Source organism: Solea senegalensis, linkage group LG8, assembly GCF_019176455.1.
Source record: "Solea senegalensis isolate Sse05_10M linkage group LG8, IFAPA_SoseM_1, whole genome shotgun sequence".
NCBI lineage: Eukaryota > Metazoa > Chordata > Actinopteri > Pleuronectiformes > Soleidae > Solea > Solea senegalensis.
Genome location: NC_058028.1, coordinates 13,281,868 through 13,308,012, shown reverse-complemented (window position 1 = coordinate 13,308,012; position 26,145 = coordinate 13,281,868). Strand labels below are relative to the sequence as shown.

The window sequence follows — 26,145 nt, the reverse complement described above, 5'->3', positions numbered from 1 at the left end:
GCCGCCATCTTATTCCCTCTGCAGACCAAATGAAAAACCAACCACAGGATGTATTTGAAGTGGAAGCTTGCATCACAAACTCCTTTCATCCTTTCTGGTACTTGAAGACCACAATTAAGGGTTTAGGAGGAGAATCCCTAGCCTCATTATTAGATGTTGCAAATACACACTGGAGATTTAACACGATTTACTTATACATACACCGTTTGAAGGGGTTATTCGTGACTTCTTTTGACTACTGAGAAATGTTCCTGCGTGGCCATGCAGGTGGAGGTGGACGAGCTGATGACGAGGCGCGTAGTCTGTCAGCCACGAACCACTGGTCGGTTTAAAGCCACGGGATTTGGATTAAATGGCTTGTGGGGGAGAAGGAGAGCCGATGAGCCTTGAGCAGGGGAGGAGGGAGAGAGAGCCAAGGGCTGATTTTTATCTTTTACCGGATCGTGAGAGGGAGGAGGAGGAGGAGGACGGGGGGCGGGAGGGAGGATGAGTTATTCTTGTAGCAACACAGAAGCCTGTTTGCTGTGCGGTGTATAAGCCAGCGCGTCACTAACGGCTCCGACCGACGCAAGTAAATCTGCTCCTGCGGCGGCGACGTCGAGCGCATCAAAGAGACAGACACAAACCTCAGTTCCCGTCAGGTCGCTCCGCCAACAGCCTTCTTCTGCTGGACATGAAAGTGCAGCAGGGCTGCAACTCATCAGACATGGGGATCCCGGTCAGAACCGAAGAAGAGCTGCGCAGAAATACCGTAATAACGCCCGAGGATGTGTTGGGGCTGCAGAAGATCACCAAGGGTAGGTGACCTGCTGCTGCTGCTGCTGCTGCTGCTGCTGCTGCTGCCTCGACTGCAGCTCCATGAGAGGGATAGTTGAAGCCTTACACAGTTACTGAAAGACAAATGTTGCTGCTGCTTCCCATTATGTCAGCCAGGCTCCTCTGTGTTTACACTGAAGCTCAACATGATCACAGTTTGTCTCGAGGAAGTAGACTGGTACCATGGACAGCGCACAGACTGAAAAGGTCACCAGTGAGTCTCCGTAGCTTCAAATAAGACAAATCACTTATTGACAATAGTCAGTGAGCAGGTGTACAGTACAGGTTTGATGGCTCGTCCAAGCACAGTTACTATTTGACACCGGAAAGCCGTACGACTCTGTTAATGAGAGAAAACAGCTTCATGGATCATGCTACTTTTGCTACTAATATATTCATTATATCCTTTTTCGTGTGCTCACGTTAGTGGTTGTGCATGTCTTCAAGACTATGACGTTTGATTAAATACATTTAAAAAACAAACAAAACAAGGCTCTGACAGATTCTCACCTCATGGCACCTGTGGCACTGAGGTAACAGGTGGCCAGAGATGTGATCTGCTGATTATGGCTCTTCATAAACAGTAGTCAGCTGCAAAGAACACAGGAGCATAATGCCACCAGTCTGCTGTTTAATGCATTATTGGCACTGTTTTTTAGTGTACTTATAGGCTGATTTTGTACTTTGGAAAGTCTGTCTCAGAGTTACTACATAATAGTTTACAGTGTTGTATGATTTTGATTTGGATTAAATTATGACTTTGCCTTATGAGCATGGTTTAGGTCATCTTTTACTCTAAATTCAGACGGGTTTGGGTTTGTGGAGGTGACATTAAGTAAAAACACATCATTGAATCCATATCCATGACCTGTAGACATTAGTCAAATGAACAAAAGAAATGTGATTTGTATGATCGTGTTTCAAATTGACAAAAGCAACCTTGGCTAAACATTTAAATACAAGCTTTCTTGGAGCTTTTCACCTCACAAGATCAACTAATGTGAGCCAGTGAACAGTGACTGCAAGAGCCAAAATACATTTTTCTGTTTACATTGTTTAATTCTAAACCCTACCCATTCTCCTTACATAACCAAATTTCTGAATGTATATCGTGCAATAAAGTCCAGTCAGATTAAAATCAGTTAATATTATAATATCATGATGGTGTAGTAATCTATGATCGCCCCTGACAAGTAATCTGGATTATGTCAGGAGTGTTGTTGCGCTGCATTCTGCAGAGACAACATATTCTTCAGGTAATTAATGACCCTGCAGTCAAAGTGTGAGTGTAAATATCTTACTGAGCCACATATTTACTGGCTTTTGGGGGGAAAAAGGGACTTGATGGTCAAAGATGGCTCCTTTATTCTGTCCGAAACCACATCTGGTTGATATTTGCGTCTGTATAAATGCACTAATATTAAATCGCCCTCCTTGATTCCTGTTCAATTTATTCCCCAAGGCCCAAACATTTTAAATGGCAGACCATAAAAAAGATCCACACGAAAGAGATAAGCACAGAGTGTGGTACAATTCAGACTCATCATTTTCTGCTGCAAGAGAAAGAAAATTGCAGCTGGAAAAGGGGGGAACAGAAAATGCCTCTTCCTGCGGTGTAAATGACTTTTCCAGTTGTGCTTTGGGGAGGTAAATACCACCATTTTGGGGCAGCCAAGCTCCAGTCTGTCACGGTGGTTCAGAACTGATAAGCGAGGCACAGCACATCATTGTCACACAGGCGGAGAGGAGAAGAAATATAATCCAGGCAGATGAGAAGCGCTGCTGTGATATGAAAAATGACACATTATCTATCACTTTACTGTGTACATGAGGGATGATTTATGATACGCTGGCCAAAAATAACACCGATAAACTGCCGCTGACAAATAACTCTTACATGCGTGTCATTTTGTGACCTTATAATAACATTATTTACTGGTGGACAATAGAAGTGGGAAACAGAATTGTCCTCTGTTACAATCATCAGTTGCAATATTTTTTTTTTACATTATCGTTTCATCACATCACGCATCGTGTTGAAACCATTTTATGGTGAAACTGTTTCTGTCTCTGTTGTGGCCTATTGTGACTCCACATTATGTAGGTGGACTGGAGAGAACACTCAGCATAAAAGAGTCTGAATTTCCGGCTGATAAAATAGCAAAATTCATGCTTCTAAAGATGCTCTTTGATCATTTACATTTAAACAGTCCTAAAAACACAGAGAGTGTAGTATTGTTCCAAAGTGTTTTTAAATCCGTCATATCCAAATATTGAATAATTTGTTATTACTGTGTAGTCATTCACTTTCATACCCCATCCTTTTCCTCCCAGTGTTCAAAAGTAGGCCAAGTTTTAATATTCAAATTTTCCTTTTCAATAATTTGCAAAAGTTGCAGCTCCCAAAAAAACGATATACTAAACTCCAACATGGTTGATTTTTATGTTTATGTACAGTATGTATATATGTATATATATCTATACATACATATATATGTTTGTATGTATATATACATATACATACATATATATATATCAGCATTTCATTCTAAAGAAGCTGTGGTTTGTGGCTTGATTAATTGAAGTTTATTTGGCACAATTAAATGCAGCTTTATGTAATCCCTTATCCAAGGGGCTTATGTTTTTGACTGGGATTGTCTGTCTGTCTGTTTGTGAGCAACATAACTCTTATTTTCTTTTAACTTCAGTTTGTAGGTTATTGGCTCCAGCACCTCAGCTAAGTCTTTGTACCAGGTGAGAGGTGCTTGTCTCTGTGATTGAGCAGCATAACTCAACATGTTAAGGAAGATTAAGGGTTTGATTTTGGTTGTGACAGTTATGAGTTTGAGTTTGTTTGTATGTAAAACAATTGTTAATGTTTCAAGATTGGTGATTGTATTGATACTGTGGGGAACAGAGCGACCATGGTGGAAGTTTATGCTCTCTGAGCATGGGATTTTTAAACCCAGGTGAAGCTGCTAAAAATAAAGGGATTAACACCATTCCCAGTGCCAGCAGTTACTCTGTCCTGTGGTGTTTTTGTTTCACCCCTGCATCACAAGTGCACTGTAAGCTAAGCGAGTCATTTACCTCAGTCCCTTTCGCACTCGATCATGCATTTGTTCAGACTGATTCAAAGATTCAAAAACTTTTATTGGCAATTTTCAGTACGTATGTACAGGAAATATCGTTACTCTTGTCTCCTCAGTACTGAAAGTTTAAATATAAAAGAATAATTTAAAAACTGAGACCTAAACACTTAAGGGACAGTAGACAGTAGTGCAAAAATCAGCAGCAGGATATGTAATGGTAGCAGTAGATATCACAGTAAGTTGATGATGCTGCACGTTGGTTTGCGTCCCTTCCACCAATGATAAAGAAGACATTAGCATGTTCACCTGGGTCATGAGTTCCCTCCCAGGATAATGCAGATCACAGTCTAAGCTGATAAAACCAATGTGCATTGCAGTCATTTGACACACGAGTGAATGCTGATAAAACACATTACGATTTCAGTCCGAGTTTAAACGGGTTTTCTGACCATTGGTATTGGCGTGCGAGTGATTTCTCTAGTTCAGCATATCTTAAATGAAATAAAGGAATAGCACGTATTTCACAAAACTAATCCTCATATGTATAGATGTTCATGTTGCTTACACTTGAAGACGCCGGGGGCAAAAGACTGCGGTCACAGACAGACAGGTTCAGTCAACAGCAGTCATACAAATACGTCACAGTCTGATCTCGAAGGTCTTCGGTGTTGCATTACGTTGTACTTACAAAAATAGTCAGTATAGTAGCAAAGAGATGTTCGAACTCTGCAGATATTTTCCACTCTAACGCATGTGTTACCTTTCTTTGTGTACTGTAGATAATTGACGCAGGACAACACATGTCCTGCACCACCCGCATATAACAATCCTGACTTCCTCGTACAATGCCACAGTTCCTCTCTTGGCATCCGATAATAAGCTTTCTCCACAGTGCAGCTGATTCTGGCCTCTTTCCCCATATCTTCATGTTGTGGCTGATCAAATGAATACATCTGTAATTATGACAATTCTGCACATCGCCTTTGTAAATCCTCGGTACCACTACACTTCTTCTCCATTCTCACTGCCAGGCAAATTCTCACTCTCGCATCTCCATACCTCCACAGGTATGTCATCTGGACCAACTGCCTTTCCACTCCTCATAGTCTTTAGAGATGCCCTCACTTCCTCCGAACTAATCATCTGCACTTCCTGAAGTACCATCTCCCCTCCATCTGTCCCTCTCGCTCTCGCATTTTCCACATTCATCAGCTCAAATTACTCACTCCATCTTCTCAACACACTCTGTTCACTTGTTAGTATGTTTCCATCTCTAACCTGCTGCACATTCTCTCCAGCTCTGTCTCTCCATCGAGCCGATCGATACAAGTCCTTCTCTCCTTCCTTAGTGTCTAGCCTTCCACACACCTCACTATAAGCCTTTTCCTCGTCTAGACTCCCAGTACTCCTGCTTCCTTTCTTCATCTCACCGGCTCCTTTGGATGCCTTCCTGTACATCATCATTCCACTACAACGTTTCCTTGTCCTTGTCTTATTTGAACTGTATCCTTCACCACTTTAGCTGTATGTCATCTGGTAACTCTTCACTGTCTCTCAGAGCCTGTTGCAACTCCTCCCTGAATTCTGTGCAGCCTTTTTCCCACCTTTTTTTAATCAATTAATACTCAGGGAAATGACAGCTAAGAATTGAGAGCATACAGTACATGTTTGAGAGGAGATGAAAACAGGAATTGAGAAAAAAAAAAACTATGAATGAAGCAACAAAGTGTTGTCTTCCTCCATAAACCTAAAGAGCCCCAGGGGAGATAGTGCCTCTAATATAGCTTGAACTGAACTTTCATGTGCATTTTCAAAATTATATTAAACAGCAACGATACTGAAGAGAGAGCAGTACATTCAATTCTGTTTGCTGTTTCCTGCACATCCTTGTTCACAAGACTTTATTAAAGTTCACATAATAATGTGAATAAACATATACTTTCTTTACTCCAGCTCTGGATTCACTTTGACTTGGTTCCTGCTACAGAGAAAGAAATAAGAGCATCTGAATTACTGCCGTTGCCTTTAGTCACTTGATATACTAAGAGGTTTTAAGTGAGACCTTGGATAAGCAGTAAAATCATGAAGCACACATTTAATTATTTGCTTGCAGAGTTAGGTTTTTCCATAGAAAAATATTTAAAAGTCGCAATTTATTATTCTGTTCCACTGTATTTTTTGCTAATAATTAATATTAAATATTCAATCTGTACTATACGAGTAATTTGCTCAAATAAATGCGCAAAGATTGTGCATTTAGTGTGCTGCAATTCTTCCTCAGAATGTCCCGGTATAAACTGTGTAAACTTGTATTTGTTACCTCTTTAGGACATTTTTCTGGCATACACTTAAACCTGGTCCTAATGAGGCAGAACCCTTAAATTTAGGGCTATGGTTTATAGTGAGGGTCAGACATTAACTAGTTATGGTCAGGCTTTGGTAAAGCTGTCCAAATGAATGAAAAGTCCTTAAAAGGATAGTTGCATAAACATGTGTGTGTGTGTTCTTGTATTTGTCGCTTTGTGAGGACCACAAATCATATAAACTGTACAGAGTGAGGACATTTTGTCAAATAGATAGACATTTTGGCTGGTCCTCACTTCTTTAAAGGGCTATTTCGGGTTAAGACCTGGTTTTAGAGTTAGAATTGGGTTTAGGTTCGAGTAAAGGTTAGGGTTAGTCAGTTAGCTGTAAGATTAGGGTAAAGGGCTAGGGAATGCATTATGTCTATGAGGGTCCTCACTATGAATGAAGCACAAACGTGTGTGTTTGTGTGTATGTGCGACAAATTCATTATTATATTCAAATGATTCATTATATTCAGATAGACACGTGAAAAAATAATGAGGTTTAAAGGCGTTTAAACTGGAGTTTACAGCCTTTATAACCGTGGTGATAAAGGTTTATAAGAAGGTGAATCACATTTGTCTGTCCTGTCCTGGGTTCATTTAAGCATGAGGCCTTGTTTTTGGCTGTGATGGCTCAGATCATATGTACGTCACAATATAGCACTATATGTCTTCATAAAACCAGATATGTTGTTTTTTTCTTACTCAGTGATGCAGGCCAGAGAGAGATAAGAGGTAAGAATCTCATCTGCATTCAGCTGCTCGGGGTTCAACCTCTTTGTGAACCTCACCGTTTGCCAGTTTGCCTACAGGTATTATGAAGTGAGAGACATGAAACAGCCTGTCATACACAGGTGCACTCCATATTACAGTTTAATGTGAATGTCATCGGCTGCCTCGGGGTGTGGATTATTTCAATGTGAAGTAAACATGTCTGCATTGTTCTCCCTCGTGTCGCGGCGTTAATTCAACACATACAGTAGGCAGTGAGAGGAGACCACAGAATCAAAAGGAAAGACGAAGACATGTGAAGTCAATCTCCTGTGGCTGAAAGTCTGTAACTCTGGGCTAATCTTGGGGATTAAGGCATTATAAGTGGCAGCTTGCTTGCTCCTTGTGTATGCCACTTTGGTTTCTGACAACCTCCATGTATCTGAATACAGGAGCACAGCGTGACTCACGAGTAGTTGCTAATTTTATTCCCAGAGTGGCTGCTGCCGACGGGATCTTTTCAAGACTGTACTTTTTTATTTTTACAGTGAAGAAATAAAAAAATGTATACACAACACATGTTCACCCTGCAGCCACAAATAGACGCAAAAAAACAATAAAAACAATGACATAAGTGCCCAAGAGGATTGTACATTGCCCCATGTAGTGCAGTGGGAATCGCAGTGTCTGTAATTTTACATTGTTCGCTGTAATTGTATAAATGTATAAAGTCCTGATATCTTACATATCATGGGGTTTGAAAAGTAAGAGCGGGAGAAGAACATGTGGTGAATGACTGTGGCGGATCCTCTGTGCGGAGGGTTTATTTCCTGCAGTAAATCATATAGTAATCCCTCATCGGTTTTGCTGTTTAACCCTAATATTCTGCATCACACTGCTTTTGCCTCAGCACCTCAGGTTGTGGAGATGAGGAGAGAGGTATATAGGCCCTAGCTCGGAGGAAGCCTCAGGTTTTCCTGCGTCAGATCCCAGACGTGGAGGAACATTTCATTTGCATACCACTCATGTCAAAACCCAAGACGCGCCGCTTTGATGCGACGCTGCACATTGTCGTCGCAGAGCAGCCAGGTGGATGAGGGGAAGGAAAAAGACAGGCTAATCGAGCTGGCATGCTATCACAAGGAGCGTTGCTAGGTGACAGTGTTGAAGGAAGTGAAGTGGAGCACTTTGTGTGTGTGTGTGTGTGTGTGTGTGTGTGTGTGTGTGTGTGTGTGTGTGTGTGTGTAGGTGAAAGAAAGACGAAAGATTTTACAGAATATAATGAGATATGAACAGGAAGACTGTCGTGTTTTTCGATTATATTGTACAGGAATGAATCTACCCTCATAGAGTCAAGACGTTGTGCCTGATTTTATCCAAATTTGAATAGTGTGGTGAGATAAATGTTGAGTAAGAGCAGGAATCATTTCTCTCAGCACTATATTTTCTCAAGAATCACAGGGTCCTCACATATCCCATGCAAATTCACCCCAATCTGTAATAATCCAGACATCCTACAAAATAAGATAATGCTGAACCTCCCTTCATGGTATGAGAAATGAATGAATAATCATCATAGAACAACTGATTGAAGACCGCAATTTCTTCCTGGTTGAACAATATGGCGTCAATGGTAAAACTGTTTTGGAATACCTGCAGCTAAAATCTGTAATTTAGGTTTAGAACTAACCAATTGGACGTAGTGCTTCCTCCAAGGATTAGAATATCTCGGAAAACATCTCAACTCCAAAACTCTTGTTTAAGATATGTGTATTATTAACAAAAAAATATGGTTTTGCAAACTCTCTTCCGATCACAAACTGGGAGAACCCTCTGGACCCTACCTATGCTCGAAGGGTTTGCACTGCCTCCTAACAGGGCTGTCTGGGGGGGCTCTGCTCCTGCTGGTGGGTGGTGGTCCTCGTACTGGGGACATGGATGGGTCCTGAGTGTGTGCGGCTCTGGGCCTTGCCTGTTCCTGGGTTGATTGTTTGTTGTGTGGTTGTTGTGGTGTTTTGCTTTTTATTCATATTATTCTTAACATTAATGTTGTCTTGATGTATTATGATGTTGTCTTGTCCATCATTGCTCATATGTTTATTTATCTGCAGCCAGAATATTTACACTATCACCATGTGGTTAAAACATAATTTCATGCTACAGCAGCGTGAGTGAGGCTTTAAGTCACCGGGGGTTCTTTAGTCTCCCTCTGTTATTCGTACGCATGCACACACACACACACACACACACACACACATACATACACACACTGACAGTAGACACATCTGTACAGTGAGACTGTTTCAAAATATCATGTTGTTGTTGTGTCCTGACATCCGTGTGTTTTTGCATAAGGGGGCGCGAACACCAGAGGCACCCAGGACACATTTTAATGTTGCCAACAGCTGTTGGCTACTGAAGACGGTCCACATGTGACTGGATCACTGTGGACGGATGTTCATACCAGGTTTAAATGGGGTTCTAATTTTGTCAGAGCACAAAATCTCAAATGTGTTGGCATCAAATGGCTGCTCTCTATCCCTCTTAATGTCGTTAGAATGAGGCGTTAACAGTGTTTTTGAGCCAAAGCAGCTTTACATGGAAATCTCTTGGCCAGTCTTTGCGACGTTTACCACCTCTACAGTGTGTTAATATGAAAACACCATTCTGCAGAACAGAAAAAAAAGAAACAACAGTTGCAAGTAGCATATGCAAGCCTGTCTCTTCAGTGATTTCCGAATTGGCCCATTAGTCTTTGAAGTAATCGTGGGATTACTTTCAATATCAGTGTTAATCTGCGTTAATACAATATTTTTTTATGCATGAGTGACCATCCAGGCATGAAAATAATGATTACACAAGTACAAACAATTACGCCGTTCTTTACTTGGACGTGTAAAAGGTTTATCTAGAAAGCAATTCTGTTTCCTCATTATATTTCACTATTTATAGATGTAACCAGTGATTTTTGCTGGTGTTTGTTTGTGAACAGCATTACTTAAAAAAAAGCTACAGGCAAATTTTGTTTCAAATGTGTTCTATGGCCCAAGGAAAAAATGAGATTTGCGCACCGTGGCGCTTTCTCTTTAGTTTTCTGTGTGGCGCGGCAATGTTCGGCAATTTTTATGAAAGGTGATAAATACTTTGATATCAAGATCCACGAGAGGCACTTGTGCTCTCACTGCTCTGTGTAATGTTGACTTAGTCTCTTTTGTATACAATATATTGGTATTTCGAAAGGCTCTGATAATCACGGGCATCTCTGTCACAGCTTAAAATCAAGACATTATCAAAGCTTCAGTTTTAATGAAACTCTTTTATCCAGCTTGCTTCACACTGGGGTTGATATATATATATATGTATATATATGTATATAGATATATATATATATATATATATATATATATATATACATACATATATACATATACATAAATAAAATGTGTATAAAACCATTTTAAAGTGACAGGTATTGTGACCTGCATGTCACGAAAAAAAAAAGTCTATAAATACCTTCAAGCAGGTGGCTAAAGCTTATGTGGACCATCTGCTTCCTAAACCTCAGAAATCTTAGCGAAGATGCAACAGTGTGAAAGTGTTTATGAGTGAACACACACAAATGTGTGTGTGTGTGTGTGTGTTCAGATTAGTTTGTGTTGCCGTTGACCCCTGCCGTGTGTCCAGAAAGACTCTGCAATGCTTATGCAAGATACAGACTGCCAATAATAACTCTGCCCTAACAATAACCCTAACAAGATATACGGTGTGTGTGTGTGTGTGTTTCACAACCAGTCTGTCCATGTGATGGTAAGATACAATAAGCCTCTTAGGTCTAAATCTGTCCTACACACACATACACACACACACAGTGCCAGCATGCACAAATGTGTCCCCCTGCTCTGGATAGTGAGGACACTCTTACACATTGCGTAGGACAAACTCTAGAAACTGAAATTACAGATAATAAGTCTTTTTTTTTTTTTTTTGGATTACCTTGACATGTTCCCACCACTTCCTGTGGTCTTCCTCACAAGGGTCACGTGACGTTACATGTGACAATGTCTTGCTTCCTGTTTTATTCAGGTTTGTCAGACAGCAGATGGTGACTACGCCCCCTGCTGTCTGATGTCCTGTTGGGGGACAGCATCCCACGGGTGTAATAGGATGTAAGATCCCAAATCCCAGGTTGACGGTTCTCTTTCAGAGCAGATAGCTTGTTTGTAGTAGTCGGATAGGGCTGATGTCAAGTTTTCTCGTTCCGCTTTTTCTTTTTGTTGATCGTGTGTGTGTGTGTGTGTCTGCCTGTTGTTTCTTTTTCACATTCATTTCTTGTTCACAGGACGAACACTTAAGTGATAGGCAGGACATTTCGTACATTACTTCACTATTTGGTCTTTTGCTTCAGTACTAGTAAAGATACAGTATGTGTCCTGAAAATGATGAAAACCAAATTTGCTTCGATTAGGGAAATAATGAAACGGAGGCCACCGTACGTCATATTACTGCACCAGCGAGAAAATCAATAGGAAATAAAATGAAATCACCTCAGTCAAACAATAAAAAATATGTGACCGCATGTGAAATCATATATAAAACCTGCATTCTCCACACAGTAAGGTGCACTATCACCACCTTAAATACAAGAATACTGTGCTGTGTTTAGCACTGAGCTCATGAAAAAGCTTAAAATAAATCAATTCAAATGTTAAATATGTAGTAAAAGACAGTGAGGGAGCAGTGCAGACAACAATGCACTTCTTTCTTTGTGCAGAAAGGAAGCAAAATCACCAGTGAATGAATCAATGACTTTTTCAGTGAGGTTTCATCTGTAGAAACTGTCACGCTTTCAAAGAATGGGAGAATTCTTGTTTCCAGAAAACAAAGAGAGTGTTTTTCTGTGTGTCCTGGCAGAAGAGTCCCTCCTCTGTGGCTCCTTGTCTTACATGATACAGTTTACTATGTGTGTGTATGGTAACGTTTCAAAAAAAAAGAAAATCATTAAATTTATTGATAGAGCAAATGAATGCATGTATGACATAAACAGAAAGTAAATAATAATGGCAATTAAATCAGGTCACAATATAATAAAACAATAGCACCAGCATAAAGTGGTTAAACTTAATTAAAATCCATGTTAAAAACATGAATTAAGTTTTTCTTTTGTTAAGTATACACGTACAGTATAAAAATAATATTATTTTAACAACAATATATTCACTGCAAAGCCATCCGAGGAATATCTGTGGTTGGGAGGATCTTTTGGCAGAAACTGAGTATAAAATCCTAATGTGTTTTTGAAAGTGTACTTTAAAGTGTAAAAAATAATTTAGTTTTATAGAATAAGTGTTTTACATGTACTATGTGTGAATGCCATGATTCAAAGTCTAAAGACCTCTGTCTGTCTCCTTTCAGATTATCTTTGTTCTCCAGAGGAAAACGTACACATGATCGACTTCACCAGGTTTAAGATCCGTGACATGGAGACAGGGACAGTCCTGTTTGAGATCACTAAGCCTCCAACACCAGGTCAACTCCAAACCCTCACACATGAGAAAGCTCGATCCATATGTATATTACTCATGCAGAATATGATGCAGCCTGAGTAAATGTCGAGCTGTTCTTCATGTCCCTTTATCCCTCTCTCTTTAGCAGGTGGTAAAAAGAATTGTGACCCTAACGCCGGCCGCTTCGTCCGATACCAGTTCACCCCAGCCTTCCTGCTGTTGCGGCAGGTCGGCGCCACGTAAGTTCAGCGTGACTGTGTCTCCCCATGAACTAAAAACAAAAAAAAAATATGACGATGCAAAGATGTCTACGTCACAGAAGACACACAGCACATGTAGGAGGTGTGTGTGTGTGTGTGTGTGTGAACATGCATGGACAGAGCATGGAGTCAGTCACCAAATAACTGTCCCACTCAGACTGCATATTTCAATCCAACCTACATCTACATGTATTCCTTTTCTATATTTTTCTATTTGTCAAATGTTTTCTTTAAATTTTCCCATTTCATTCTTTAACCCTTAATGCTCACGTGGCATGGATCTGTGCCGCAGGTGCACCCGTGGTAATTTCCTTATATGGACATACGAGGGACATATTCAGGCTTTAAAAAAATGCATTGTTATTTTTTTCTTCTTATGTGTTGTTATGATTGATGATTGATGATTGATGAGTGATGAGTGATATAAAGTAGCAAGAATTGTTTTTCCTTTTCTTTTGGTTCAGAAATATGAGCCAAGTGAACTTTGAACTTTCACAAATTCAATCCAATTTTAAACATTTTGAGTAGTTGTTGCTCAGGTGTGAACATGAAAAACTGTTTTCATCAGATTGCCTGGGTTGTGCTGAAAAAAAGGATATAGGACACTCTCTTCTTATAGCCTCTGTATATACTGTATGTTTTAACATAGTCATGTAAAAAAGCAGCCAAAATGCTCTGTGTTTTAAGGGTTAAGTTACATCACGCAGCTCCACACGAGTTGCTATGATTTTCTCAGTAAACCAGTCTTCATATATCATGTCTCTCAGTGACATTCCCGTGCTGCACATCCCCAACCCTTCTGTTATACTCATACTTTAACTCTTAATATGAATTAAGTTTTTGGCTCATTTCAAAACTGTGTTTTGACTAACTCTCATTGTCACCGCTTCAGTGGACTTTGTCGTAACCATGCCAAAAACATAAATGAACCTGTTGAATTTTACATCATCATCATCTTCTACCGCTTTATCCTCCACATGAGGCCGCAGGTGCCAATCTCAGCTGACATAGGGTGAAGGCGGGGTCACACCCTGGACAGGTCGCCAGTCCATCACAGGGACACATATATAGAGACGAACAACCATTCACGCTCACACTCACACCATCGGTTGGTGAATTGTTTTTTTGTCGCCCGTGTCTCGGCAGGGTGGAGTTCACAGTGGGCAACACCCCCATCAACAACTTCCGCATGATTGAGAGACACTACTTCCGCGACCAGTTGCTCAAGAGCTTTGATTTTGAGTTTGGCTTCTGTATGCCCAGCAGCAAGAACACATGCGAGCACATCTACGAGTTCCCCGCACTGTCAGAAGAAATCAGTGAGCGTCTCACACACAAACACACACACACACACATAGTCACAAGAGGCAAGTTAATGTCTTATTAGCTCTAACAGGATTTGACGTTGCTTTATATTTTCATTTTTCTAGTGCGCGAGATGATCCTGCATCCATACGAGACGCAGTCTGACAGCTTCTACTTTGTGGACAACAAGTTGGTGATGCACAACAAGGCAGATTACTCCTACAGTGGAGGGCCATAGGAAGACCTCCACCCCTTAACTCTTCCCTGTTGTAGACATTTTGTTCATGACCCAGGCTCAACTTCAGGACCAGAAGCAGAACACGAACTGATGGACAGATCGCCGGCATTAAACGCTCTAGTCCCACTGTCCAAATCCATGTATTTCCATTAAAGCACTCTGCCGTCTGACCAGTCTCTCTCAGCGTCTTTGCAGGAACATTGAATTCTGCCACTCTGTATCTGTGCGTGTGTGTGAAAGAGACAGCGCGTGTGTGTGGGCAGTAAACACATGCAGTGTCTGTACATACTGTCTTTTCAGATTGGACATGTTTGATTCACTTGGTCTTCAGGAAAACCCTGAATCATTTACATCACAGACTGCGTGTTTTCACGGATGTTAAAGAAGACAGTGAGTCCCGTTTGTCCCGAACCACACCGTGAGACACAGAGAAATTTAGCTACCCTAAAAAAAAAAAAACATAAAGTTTAATAATTAATCCATTTGTATGTATATTTATATAGTTTGTATAGAATCTCATTACATTTCTACTTGGATTTGTAGTAGCACACATCTGAATGATTCTGTCCTCCTCGTACCAGCTTTGTCACTTGTTTTATGTTTTCATGTCGATAGTACTACTACACATCAGGAGTATTTTTTAATGAATAGCCATTTTGAAGAGTCAGATAACCATCATTAGCCACGTGTCAAAAAAAACCCGTCAGATACCAATTTTGATATCCAGTATGTTCTCTGTAGTACTGAGCACGATGTGTACTTTATGTTTGTTTTGAATTTAAAAGGTATGTAAAGTTTCAAAAGCTGAAATACTTTGACTGCAATAAATATGTTTGGGGTTTTTTTTGAAATCTTGGTATTGTGTGTTGTTGTTTTTCATAAAGGACTTAATATTACATTGAACAAGAAAAAGAAAAAAGGGACTATTAAAGTCAGATTTAAGGTGGAAAAGGAAAATTGTGCCTTCTTCTGCAGCCTCTGAGTGAATGTCAAACATCCACATGAAGAATACTCACTGATACAGTGGTTGCATTATTAACCAGGTTCACTAATAAGAGAGCACGCTGTAGGTCACAGTGTCTCTGCTGCCATCTTCTGTGACAACAGTGTTACTACACTGATGCCACAACCACGCCACCTACAGCATCATTATTATATCACAGCACAGCCAATAGCACAGCCAATAGCTGCAATGTTTAAATACATCAAAATGTGACATCATATTGAACACATTCAGTGTTGTGTTTAAGAGAATGTTTTGTGTTGCAGTTTGTGTATAGTAAGGCACATAACAGAGAATATTCTCTAATATTGTGCCCGTTTGTGTTGTTTACGCTCTTATATGAAAAACTTGGAAATATATACGTACATCCACAAATGATCAGATGTTTAAAACATTTTTTAAAAAGGTGATTTTACAAAAGACAACACTGAATGTTTTATTAACTTTAACCACAGAGGATTATTATTGATATTAGTCAACACATTTTTAGTTTTTAGCAGATAAATAAATATGTATAGAAATTGACAAAAGATATAAAAAGAGTGGTGTATTTTTTTTTTTTTTTCTCACTTGATGACTGTGGATGTTATCACACACAGAGTTAGTGGTAAACACAGGATCACTGGGCTTAAACAACCACCTGTAGCTAATACTTTGGTACAAGCTGCTTGTTGCTGTATTTCAATAATTTCACATGGAGGAGTGTTTGTCAACCATCACATCTTTAGATTAAGGAGATGGATGTGCTACAGGAGGTCAGATACCCGGGCAAGTTGTCCATCCCTGAGTACACGACAGGATGCAGTCCGTTCAAACAGCCGTGCTGCTCTACACTTTGTCCCCAGCACGCGTCTTTGTCGTCGTCATCCTGTTCTTTACATGGGCCGACAGTGGTGTCCTCTGACGTATGACTGACTGGCGGCAGGCAGCCGGTCAGCATGTGAGGGTCCTGCAGGGCAGAGGGGCTGGACAGTTGAGGGTCAGACACGAGGCTGTCCTCCCTCAACTCCTCCCATATGTTACCTGAAACCAGAAGGCAGACTTCAGGTGTGTTCTGGAGAGTATTGATAGTCAGCAGTGAACAGAATAATGATGAAATCATGTAAAAACATTCAAATTGAAAAAAACAGTGGATGAATTAAAAATAACACTTTAAAGACAATTTCAAACAACTTGCTCAAGGTGAGAATTTAAGTTAGCAATAGAGTAATCTATCGGTAGAATTTTTTTTACCAATATCTCTTGCATTTTTTATCCAAACAACATCCAAATCACCTTGCTAAGTCACATTAGTAATAATATCAGTAAGTCTCCTGTGGCTGTTTCTTTCTCTCCACCACTATCGTACCTTGCAGCTGCAGGTCAGTCAGACTGGGGTTGAACGTGTCAATGTCATAAATGGCATCTCCCTCTAACAGCAGGTCCTGCATGCTCCTGATCCCAACTCTGCACTTAGTCTGCAGAGCAGAGGTATAAACTTGTGGCATCTTCCCAGCGGTGGACGAGTTTAGGCCTCCTGGAGCCGATGGGACACCGGGTGCCAGCAGATGTCCACAGGGTGAGCACAGGGAAAATGAGTTGCTGGGGTGAGCTATGGTGGGGGGGAGGTAGCAGGGTGTCTGAGGCAGCATATGGGTGACATCTGAATGGTGAACGGTTTGGCAGGACGCTCGAAGCGGCGCTGGGCTGCAGGGCGACAAGGAGGTGCCGTAACATGAGGTCACTCTGGATAAGAGGGATGAGCCGGTGTAAGACCTGAGCTTGTCTGGTCTCTCTCCCACAAGAGTCTCAAGGTCTTCTGTAGCAAAAAAAAAGGGGTTTCATTCTGCATCAAATATTATTACATCTGCACAGGTTGTAATTTCATCTTTGACGAGCTAGTTCAGATTTTACGAAGTGTGATTTAATGATACGGTGTCAACACTGACCTTGTGTAAAGTTGCTTAAAATCTGTTCTGAGGAAGTTTTAGGCTAAAAGGAGGTGAGATTAAGGTTAGGGTTTGGTATTAACTCGTTATGGTTAAAGTTAGGGGATGATTCTTTGTTTAAGCTGTCCAAATGAATGGAAGTAAATGAAGAAGTCCAAGTCTGATTTATGTTCTTAATTCTGTGAATCTGTCACACTAATTCATTTTTCCAGTATCCATTTGTTGAAGGAGCCCACCTGGCCTCGCCATGCTCCTGCGCACCATGCTGGGGTCTTTCCGGCGCCACTTGTGCAGCTCCTCCTGCATCTTCCCCACCTTGGCTGGGTTGAGCGCCCACAGGCAGCCTTTTCGAGATGAGTTCCCATTTTTGTTCTCCACCTTCTCGAAGCACTTGTTCAGGGAGAGGTTGTGCCGCACGGAGTTCTTCCACCCGTCCGGGGCTGTCTGAACACAGAGCGTGAGAGAGAAAGGGGAGGAAGAGGGAGGCGATCAAGCTTTGTGACGCCACGTGAAGAGAATTCAGTGAACAAGAGGAAACGCAGTCCAATTTTTGTACGAAAGTAAACGTATTTGTGTGAACTGACTAAATTAAATTATAACATCAAATATAAATGATTTAACGGACCATGAACGTGATATTTTACACTGAACACATTGATGACGACTCATTAACACAGTAGGATTTTGGTATTTTTAATAATATGAGGCCTGCCCTCTCTGTGGTGCGTGCATGCGTGTGTGGCTGTAAGTAAAAGTTTATCTCAAAGAACATCTGAGATTCCTGATATTAATTACTCTTACTATAGTATAGTAAACCTGTAATGATTAATGACACCGCAGATAGCAGTGTTTTACACCTTCAGGCTGGGCGGGCATTTTGTGTCCGTTTGTATATGTTTGTTATCGGAATCAGTCAGAAACTTAAATCTGAATTACAAACCGCAGCTAAATAACCATATGAGCAGAGATCTAATCACTTAATTATGTTGAGACGTGACACTGAAACACAAAATGTGATTTAGGATTAATGAAGAATGCACCTGCACGGTCGCACCTCAATTTTAACCCTCTGTCGTCACAAAGTATTCAAGATATCTACAAATCAAATAAGTTCAGAGTCACTTCTGGAAGGAGCTCAAAGACTTGCTACCATTTATATTCAAGAAGGCACTGTATAGATGGCTGCTTTCCAAACAGCTGCCTATAACACTGAACAGGCTGCAGGGCGATAAAAAGAAACACAAACACGACACAGTTGGGACGGTGATGATACTGAAGGAAAAGCAAGTGCGTTTTTGCAAAAGCTGTGATTTTTTGAGATACGTCGAAATGACTTCCCTAATATTGTTGAGTATCTTCTGAGTTCGTTTAAGTTCGTCAGACACTTGCTATGGCACGCAGATATAAATCATCGCAAGACTGTACGATGAACACATATTTTAATATTGCCCCGAGGGAGGAGATTGACAGATTTCAAAAGTTTTTCCTTGACATCTGAACTCCACGCTTACACTTAAACACACAGTCGGTTGGTGAGTCAGAGTTTCAAAATCATTTTGATACGTAAATTCAAAGTATACTTGAGTTTTCTTATGGTCTTGACTACATTACTGACTAACACAAGAGAGAATGATGACTATTTTTTTTTCCCCTGAACATAAGTTCCAGCAAGTTGCATGTTTTACTTAAAGCGGAACTATGCAGGTTTCGTACCCTGATTTAACAGCTGTGGAATCATTGCGATGGTTAAATGGTTTGTTGGAGGGGGATTGGGGGCCGTCTCCACATCCACTACTCTCTGTTAGCAGAAAACCAGCCTTGTAAGATCCCGAGAAACACAGGTTTATGGGGGTCTCCCAGGAGAGGGGAAGGGAGGCATGGATGAATGATGGATGTTTACGTTGGTTAGTTTAAAAAAAACTCTTTGGCATATTTGAAGCTACCATGTGATCAGGAGGAAGGACAAGAAATAATTTTGTTGTGTTTTAGTTCACAAGTAGGACTAATGTATACAGTCGCAACTCGAATTAACAAGTTAACGTTTTTTTTGTTTTTTGAGACGGTTTAAGAGCTTGGATTAGCTGCTCATCTGAAATGTTGCAAACTAGGTCCAATGTATAACATTTAGGAGAGTTTATTAGCAGAAATTAAATATAGTCTTATAGCCGCCATGTTTCTACAGCAGCCTGAATGGACAAACCAGCCAGAGCATGCATTTCATGTTTTGAAGTGTCAGCTTTTCATACTAACGTACAACAACAACAAAATGGATCTGCACACATGAACCAGCAACAAAGCAGACAACAAAAGAGAGCTGCGAAACATGTTTACATCCATTTAAGCATTCAAAGGTTATCGTTATCAGGCTTGTGCAAGAAGACGACAGGTTAATCAGCTAAACATGTGTGTGTGTGTGTGTGTGTGTGTGTGTGCATTGTGGTACCTTAAAATATGGGAAGTGCTCAGTCATGAAGCTGTAGATCTCACTGACAGGCAGACTTCCTGTTTTACTGCTCTTCAGAGCCATGAAGATCAAGATACTGCAGTGATGAATGATAAAATAGCATGTACGTCCATGGCACCAGTGAGTCAGTGACTACAAAAAAATACTGTGATGTGATGTGATGCTCTGTTACCTGTATGAGTAAATGGGTTTTGGGAAGAGAGGTTCTGTGGTGGTGTCCTGGTGAGAGTGCGTGGAGAGGTTTGAGAGAGTGTACTTTGGGGTTTTGGATTGGTCGTTATTAGAGTAGAGTCTGGACGAGACCTGGAGAGAAAACACAGACATAAATAACAATTAACATTAACAATTTAGTGGAGTCCAAGTCGTCCGAGCTATTCGATTAACTGTCAAAACATCACTATGTCTGGTATTAACCTAACCAAACCTCACCAAGTGTCTTCATGAGGTGACGTAAGGAGGAGGAAGAGAAAAGCAGACAGCAAGAGAAGTTATCCAGCAGATGATATCGCTGACAGCAGCTTTAAGTTTCTATTATCTATCACACACATCATCTTCTGCAGCACAGCCTTATACTCACTCACCTGATTTAGAGAGCTTGATGAGCTGTACGATGGATAGCTTTGAGATAGGAAGCAGGTTGGCTCCACCAGCACAGCCGGTGGCTCTGGGTATGAAGTCTGCATTGATAAGGAATATTAAAGGAATGGGTCAGTAAAATTATGTGCATTTGTGCGTTTATATAAGAGTCATAACAAGGGACGAACAAAGAGTAGTACATCTTAAACACATTTCTCCTCATCTGTTGTGTTTGTGAGCAGCATAACTCAAAAAAGCTGACGACGGATATTGCTGATAGAAACAGTAAGGAGGGATGAAATGAGTGTAGTGTTACGTTATAAACCTGTATGCTGCCGTTGTATTGGTCCCAGGAGTGTGCTGCCTCACTGCTGGAGCTTTGTAAGGTTGGGTCTGGACTGAAGCCTTCCTGCATACAGCTGAAGGAGGAGGAGGAGCACTGCTGTAGGCAATCTGCAGCTCCATCTCTGAACTGTCGGTGGTACGGGTGGAAACGCTCTGGGTCAACGTTGCCTCGTCCCGGTGCTGATCCGGACCTGGAACTGACGGCATCATCTGCGCTGTGTCTCCTGTTCACAGCTGCAGTCCTCAGGCTGAAGGTGTCCTGCTGGGAGAAGCAGACACACCTGACCTCAGTTTGTGGTTGGATCATTACTGCAATGGTTACAAGTGATCATTCATAGGTACACCAGAAAAGCTACTGCCAACTGTAAGGAAAGAACTAGTCCATTTACAAGCAAATGACAGAACCACACTCTTGATTATTCCACGTGCCTCAAATGTAGTTCATTTACCTCACAAAGAAACCTACGTCTGTACATGGTGGAGCACAAGCAGCAGCTTGACTCAGAGTAAAAATCAGAGCTGTTTTTTTTTTTTGTTTTCATCTGCAATGCTTTACAAAAGAGTCTTGAGGGTTAAAAGCACAGGAAAGCCAGCTCCGTACCGGGGATTCTGCCATCTGCTGGCAGGACCCACAGGGTTCACAGGTGTGTAGTTTGGCCTGAAGGGAGGATGTTTGAGACTTGCTGCCTGTCGAGGAGTCTGACATCCTGCACCTGAATCAGCTCCTGTGAAGACACGGGGGGGGGATAGATCAACATTTGACAACATCCACACCAGGTGATAAATTCCACCTATCATTTAAACACATACTTGGTTGAGACTGTCCTCCAACGCAACATAATTATGGGTCGCACCTTGGGTGTGATCATCAAGTAGCTTCGATGAGGCAGTTCGCTTAATGGTCAAATCATTGTACTTCGGTGTGATCCATGGGTCTGACTGTGACCTTTACAGTGTCTTTAACTCGTAGCCCTAACCCTAACCTCACTAACTCTTGTGCGTATTTGAGTTAAAAAATACCGGTGCACTAAAATCGTAGCTATGGTTCGTGTTCAGTTCAGGTTTTCACAGGTTGACTTGGTTGGTTGGTAGTGGTGTAACGCATCTAACATCCATAATGTTGGTTTACTGCCTTCTTTTGGATTCTCCCCCCTCTTCCCAAAACATGTAATGCTGACTAATTAAGAAATTGTCTTAACTTTTGAATGGCATTATGCATTAATTATTCATTCCTGACTTGATATGGAGACTTAGGTCTGATCCAAACGCAAACAGAACTTCCCCTATAAGATCGTTTTGTTTCAAGAAATGTCTTTATCCACACAAAACCCTCCAAACGCTGCCAGGCCTGGTCTAAAGTGCTTAAAAGAGATAATTGAGTAAAAGTACAAGTGCCTTACCAGAAAATGAAGTTGAAGTCACTTTTTTATAATATTAATTAAGTAAAGGTCTTAAAGTATATAACATTTACTGTACTACAGTATCAGAACAAGTAACGAAGATAGTTCGAGGAAATGTAGTGGAGTAAAAGTTATATTTGCTCGAAAAACAAAATATTTGTACTACATTACAATACTATTATTCCTGAAAAAAAAAAAAATATATATAGTCTCCTGCTGTTGAGAATGTGTCTCACACAAATTTGCGAGCAATAAACACCAGAGGTTGTGCACATGTTTCCCAAAATGTCTCCCTATTATTATTTTATATTGTGTCCAAATCAGATAAGAGAGAATACAACTGATAAAAAAAAAAGGTTGCTCTTTAATCTTTCGTCTTGTTTGATCTACATGTGGCTGTTGCCACACAACAGGGAGCAACAGATTTTTCAGATGATATCTACCAAGTCATTAGTCTTCAATCACTAAATCTCTGACAGTGTGAATTCAGGCGTGGGAAACAGGATTTCGTTTTCAGTATAGTGACTCCCAACATGAACATACACAGCATATGGGACAGAGGTTTGAATGTGGACGTGTTATCTGATCCCAGCAGAGATGAGAGACACGTGGCACAGGTTTCAGTGAAGGTAACCTCAACCCCGACATGAACCACGCTCATTAAAACTGTCAACAAACCGTGGCTGCTGGGTCATATAAAGCCTGATAACGCTGAGGCACAGACAGTGTGAGCGACCTATAGTGCGTGCATATGTGAGGGGTTCAATGTGCCTTTCAACACTGTGGCAACAAATCCTCTCATCTGCTTGACAGACACACTGACAGCAGCCAGAACGGATGCACTTACTTACAGGTACATGCACTTACAGAAAGAAAAGTAGAAACTGTGCATGTGTGTGTGCATGTGTGTGTGTGTGGGTGTGTGTGCGTGTGTGTGTTGAACCTTGACTGCACAGGGTCAACAGATTTTTTGTAATATGTAACCGTTAAAGGTAAGATCTAGAGCTAAGCATCAGTTACTCTGAGAAAATGATTCAGGTGAAAAGGTTTTAAGTCCAGATTAAGTGCACAAGGTTAGGAATTATTATACTGTGCGGTTATTGGAGAATTTACCTCACGGTCAGAGTCCACAGTGAAAAAAAAAGGTGAATGTGTCCTATAAACATTTGAAAGTCTATGGTATTGTCATTTGTTGACTTGGGCTGGTTGGGGTTTAAATTGTATTAAGGTGAAGCTTAATGTATGCCATGATGTAACTTCAAGTTGAAACTAACAGTTCATGGTTTAAATTATGAAGCTATACTTCACTGTGATCTCAGTGTCCCCAGGTTTGGATTTGCTTGTCTATAAGAACAGGCTTCCTGTCCTGCCTCTTAGGTCTTGCCTTTCTACTAAGACACATTAAGAATATGGGAGATTGTTGTCACATGTAGGAGCAACTTTACCTGCCAGAAATTCCTGTAGATACTTTATTGTTCCCCGCAGGCCTCTTTTTTTTTTTTTTCCTTTCTTTTTTTTCTTTATCAATTCTGAATTAACATCCTGAATCTCTTTGCACCCCAGTCCTGATCCGTATCTTTGGACCACATTCATTGTTGATGCCTCTCTGTGAACTCTGGCTTTTGCAATGCAGGAGAAAATTCAACAGCTGAACTTTATCTGGGGTTTATTAGTGTCACCAATTGATGACAGGCAGGTGTTTATCTTAGGTTTGAACGTGATTGGTCGAAGCCGAGCACATGGTGACACCTCCCATCTTTCATATCTGTAAAGTCTTTCTGTTTGATGCAAGGTTACTATAATTAATGAAAACTAACATTTTTGTTAACTGAAACTGACACCGAATTGTGTGTTTACAAAATCATCTAAATTTGTTCTTTGTAAATTTATTTTATCCATAATCCTTTTGGATTCATATGAAGTGCATTTATTTTTTTCTCTGCCAGCAATTTTGAAAGGTTTTATTTGAGACAGCCTTTTCATTCATTCATATTAAAAAACAAAACAAAAGGCAAGTTATGCGAGTTAAACATAACATTCATTATGTGGTTAGTAGATGTGTCTCATGAGGGTTCTTTATTATTATTAGTATTTATGTTGTTATGTTCATGTGTGTCTTTAGTCTGTTGGCTATTGGATCGTTACATTTCACACTAACTGTGTTAAGCACATTTTGAACTGTAGACTGTTTTGATTCACAGATGGTTGGTCATGTGTCCTCACACATTTTTAAAATGGCATCTTTTGTTGGGTTTCTGTGACACAACACTTGTTATGACCTTTTTTGCAAGATGCAAAAAAGGTCATAACGAATTAAAGCTAACTTGTGTTCAAAACAAAACATCAAAACTAAATAAAAAAAAATAAAACTAATGAAAAATGCTAAGCTTTTTATAACCTTGGTTATATACAGGTACATTGTCTGTACCTGTATTCAGACTTTCATTTGCTAACAACTAAGGTTGTTGTGAGGTTGTGTGAGTAGTAAACATCCATAACATACTCAAGTAAATTACTTCTCTGGGTTCATATTTTTTCTACTATTTATACATGTATATATATACATATATGTATATATATATATGGAGTGTATTCTGTAAATTTCCACCCCCTGCAGGACTAATAAAGGACAATCCTATCTAATCTTATCTTATATGGTCCTGCAAAGAATAAGTGTATGTATGGCATACTGCTTATCACTCTTTTTATCTATCACTCAGATGTCAATATAATAACGTAAGACTTCTGGGTCTTCACCAGGTTTGTATTAGACATTGGTGTGACACAGGCAACATGATTTATGTGTATATATCCACTCGTGAGGATACGATGACATCTAAAGGAATTATTGAGGGTGCATCTCCTTTACTGTCTCTTTATGAAGATGCATCGGACAGTCTTATGGTTCAAATGATGCACGTAAATGCAGCAACTGAGGTCGAGGTAGTTCCACAGTGTCCCGAGGTGCAGGTGTCTTTAAATTGAATTGTATTTGGTTTGAGGGTTTTTTTGTCTCACGTGTAGTATTTCTGACACAAGTCTTCTGTAAAATGTGATTGAGTAAGAAAACGAAATAACACTGAAAAAGCAGTGTTCGTATGTAAAGAGGAGGGAGTGTCATTCCGTGATGTTTGTTGACACGTAGAATTGACTGAAAAGTAATTGCTCTACATCTTATTTCCAGAAGTTACTGAGTAATAGTAAGAAAAGGTTGCAATGATCAAAAAAAAACACTAAAAAAGAGAGGAAAGACAAAGGCATGTGTTCACATTAATACAGTATACATGCTCTGTAGAGTAAATGCAGTGTTTTTTTTCAAGTTAGGGTTAGGGTTAATGGTTTTTTTAAAACCATATCAGAACCATGACTTTTGGATGTTTTGAAATGAAAAGATGAGCTTAAATTGAACTGAGGTTACTAAGGAAACATTGTTAGATTATTAAAAGACTATGCCGTGCATGCGTGCAATATTTTCTGCTTGAACGTGAATTTAAATCATGTCATATGAGCTCTACATACTGTTACAAGTTTACTTTAAGCTAATGAACTTCAGATGTAAGTCACATTTTAAAGTGCCTCGTCTTTCAAATGTTTAAAAATAACATACATAAAGTCATCTAATGCTACATGAGCTTTGTCTGGCGTGAATTTAACGTCAAATATTACATTTTCTGTTATAAAAGTGCAGAGCCGATCTCATCAGTGGCAACAGTGCAGCGTTGGTTAAACACACAGTTTAACTGCGCTCATTATCTTTTATGTCAATTACCATGAAAGAGAGGCGACACCAGGACAAGAACAAGTCTGTTCACCTGAAGTATAATCATCACAGTTACACACTAACAGTGACATGACAACGTTGACATGCCCATAGAGGTTAACCAACAATTTCCAGCAGTGCCAACCCTTTCACTGACATACAGTTGAGCACTGCAGCAGCGTGTCTGTCAGATGATGTACAGTACAAAAAAAGAAAAAAAGAGTATGAATCATGTGGTCAAGTTTATAATAAGTTGTTGGACTCACCTAACCTTTAACTCTGCCTCCTCTCTGTTTGGTTGGATTGTGTAGTTTCAGCCGAGTCTTTCTCATTCAAACCTAAACAACAATCTGTGTCCTCATCCAGAGTCACTTCTCCTCACGGACGCATGCACC

The 26,145-nt window shown here is 40.3% G+C and overlaps 2 protein-coding genes across 4 annotated transcripts; one reads left to right on the top strand and one right to left on the bottom strand.

Annotated features, from left to right (window-relative positions):
* The first annotated feature begins 505 nt into the window (after nucleotides 1-505).
* Nucleotides 506-15,125, top strand: unc119a (unc-119 homolog a (C. elegans)). Of its 2 annotated transcripts, none has more exons than XM_044032592.1 (5): nucleotides 506-797; nucleotides 12,380-12,493; nucleotides 12,617-12,710; nucleotides 13,878-14,050; nucleotides 14,162-15,125. In XM_044032592.1, the coding sequence occupies exons 1-5, from the start codon at nucleotides 674-676 to the stop codon at nucleotides 14,272-14,274; spliced, it is 618 nt and encodes a 205-aa protein (XP_043888527.1). In that variant the 5' UTR covers nucleotides 506-673; the 3' UTR covers nucleotides 14,275-15,125. The 2 variants fall into 2 exon arrangements, with proteins under 2 accessions (XP_043888527.1, XP_043888529.1); XM_044032594.1 differs by having other exon boundaries at nucleotides 507-797; nucleotides 12,620-12,710.
* A 497-nt stretch (nucleotides 15,126-15,622) lies between these two features.
* Nucleotides 15,623-26,145, bottom strand: foxn1 (forkhead box N1). 2 transcript variants are annotated; one of them, XM_044032673.1, is made up of 9 exons: nucleotides 26,017-26,145; nucleotides 21,192-21,315; nucleotides 20,571-20,849; nucleotides 20,251-20,346; nucleotides 19,842-19,972; nucleotides 19,649-19,745; nucleotides 17,442-17,649; nucleotides 16,626-17,075; nucleotides 15,623-16,300 (listed from the first exon to the last, which is right to left on the bottom strand). In XM_044032673.1, the coding sequence occupies exons 2-9, from the start codon at nucleotides 21,294-21,296 to the stop codon at nucleotides 16,002-16,004; spliced, it is 1,665 nt and encodes a 554-aa protein (XP_043888608.1). In that variant the 5' UTR covers nucleotides 21,297-21,315; nucleotides 26,017-26,145; the 3' UTR covers nucleotides 15,623-16,001. The 2 variants fall into 2 exon arrangements, with proteins under 2 accessions (XP_043888608.1, XP_043888607.1); XM_044032672.1 differs by lacking the exon at nucleotides 26,017-26,145 and adding an exon at nucleotides 23,436-23,678 and having other exon boundaries at nucleotides 20,571-20,852.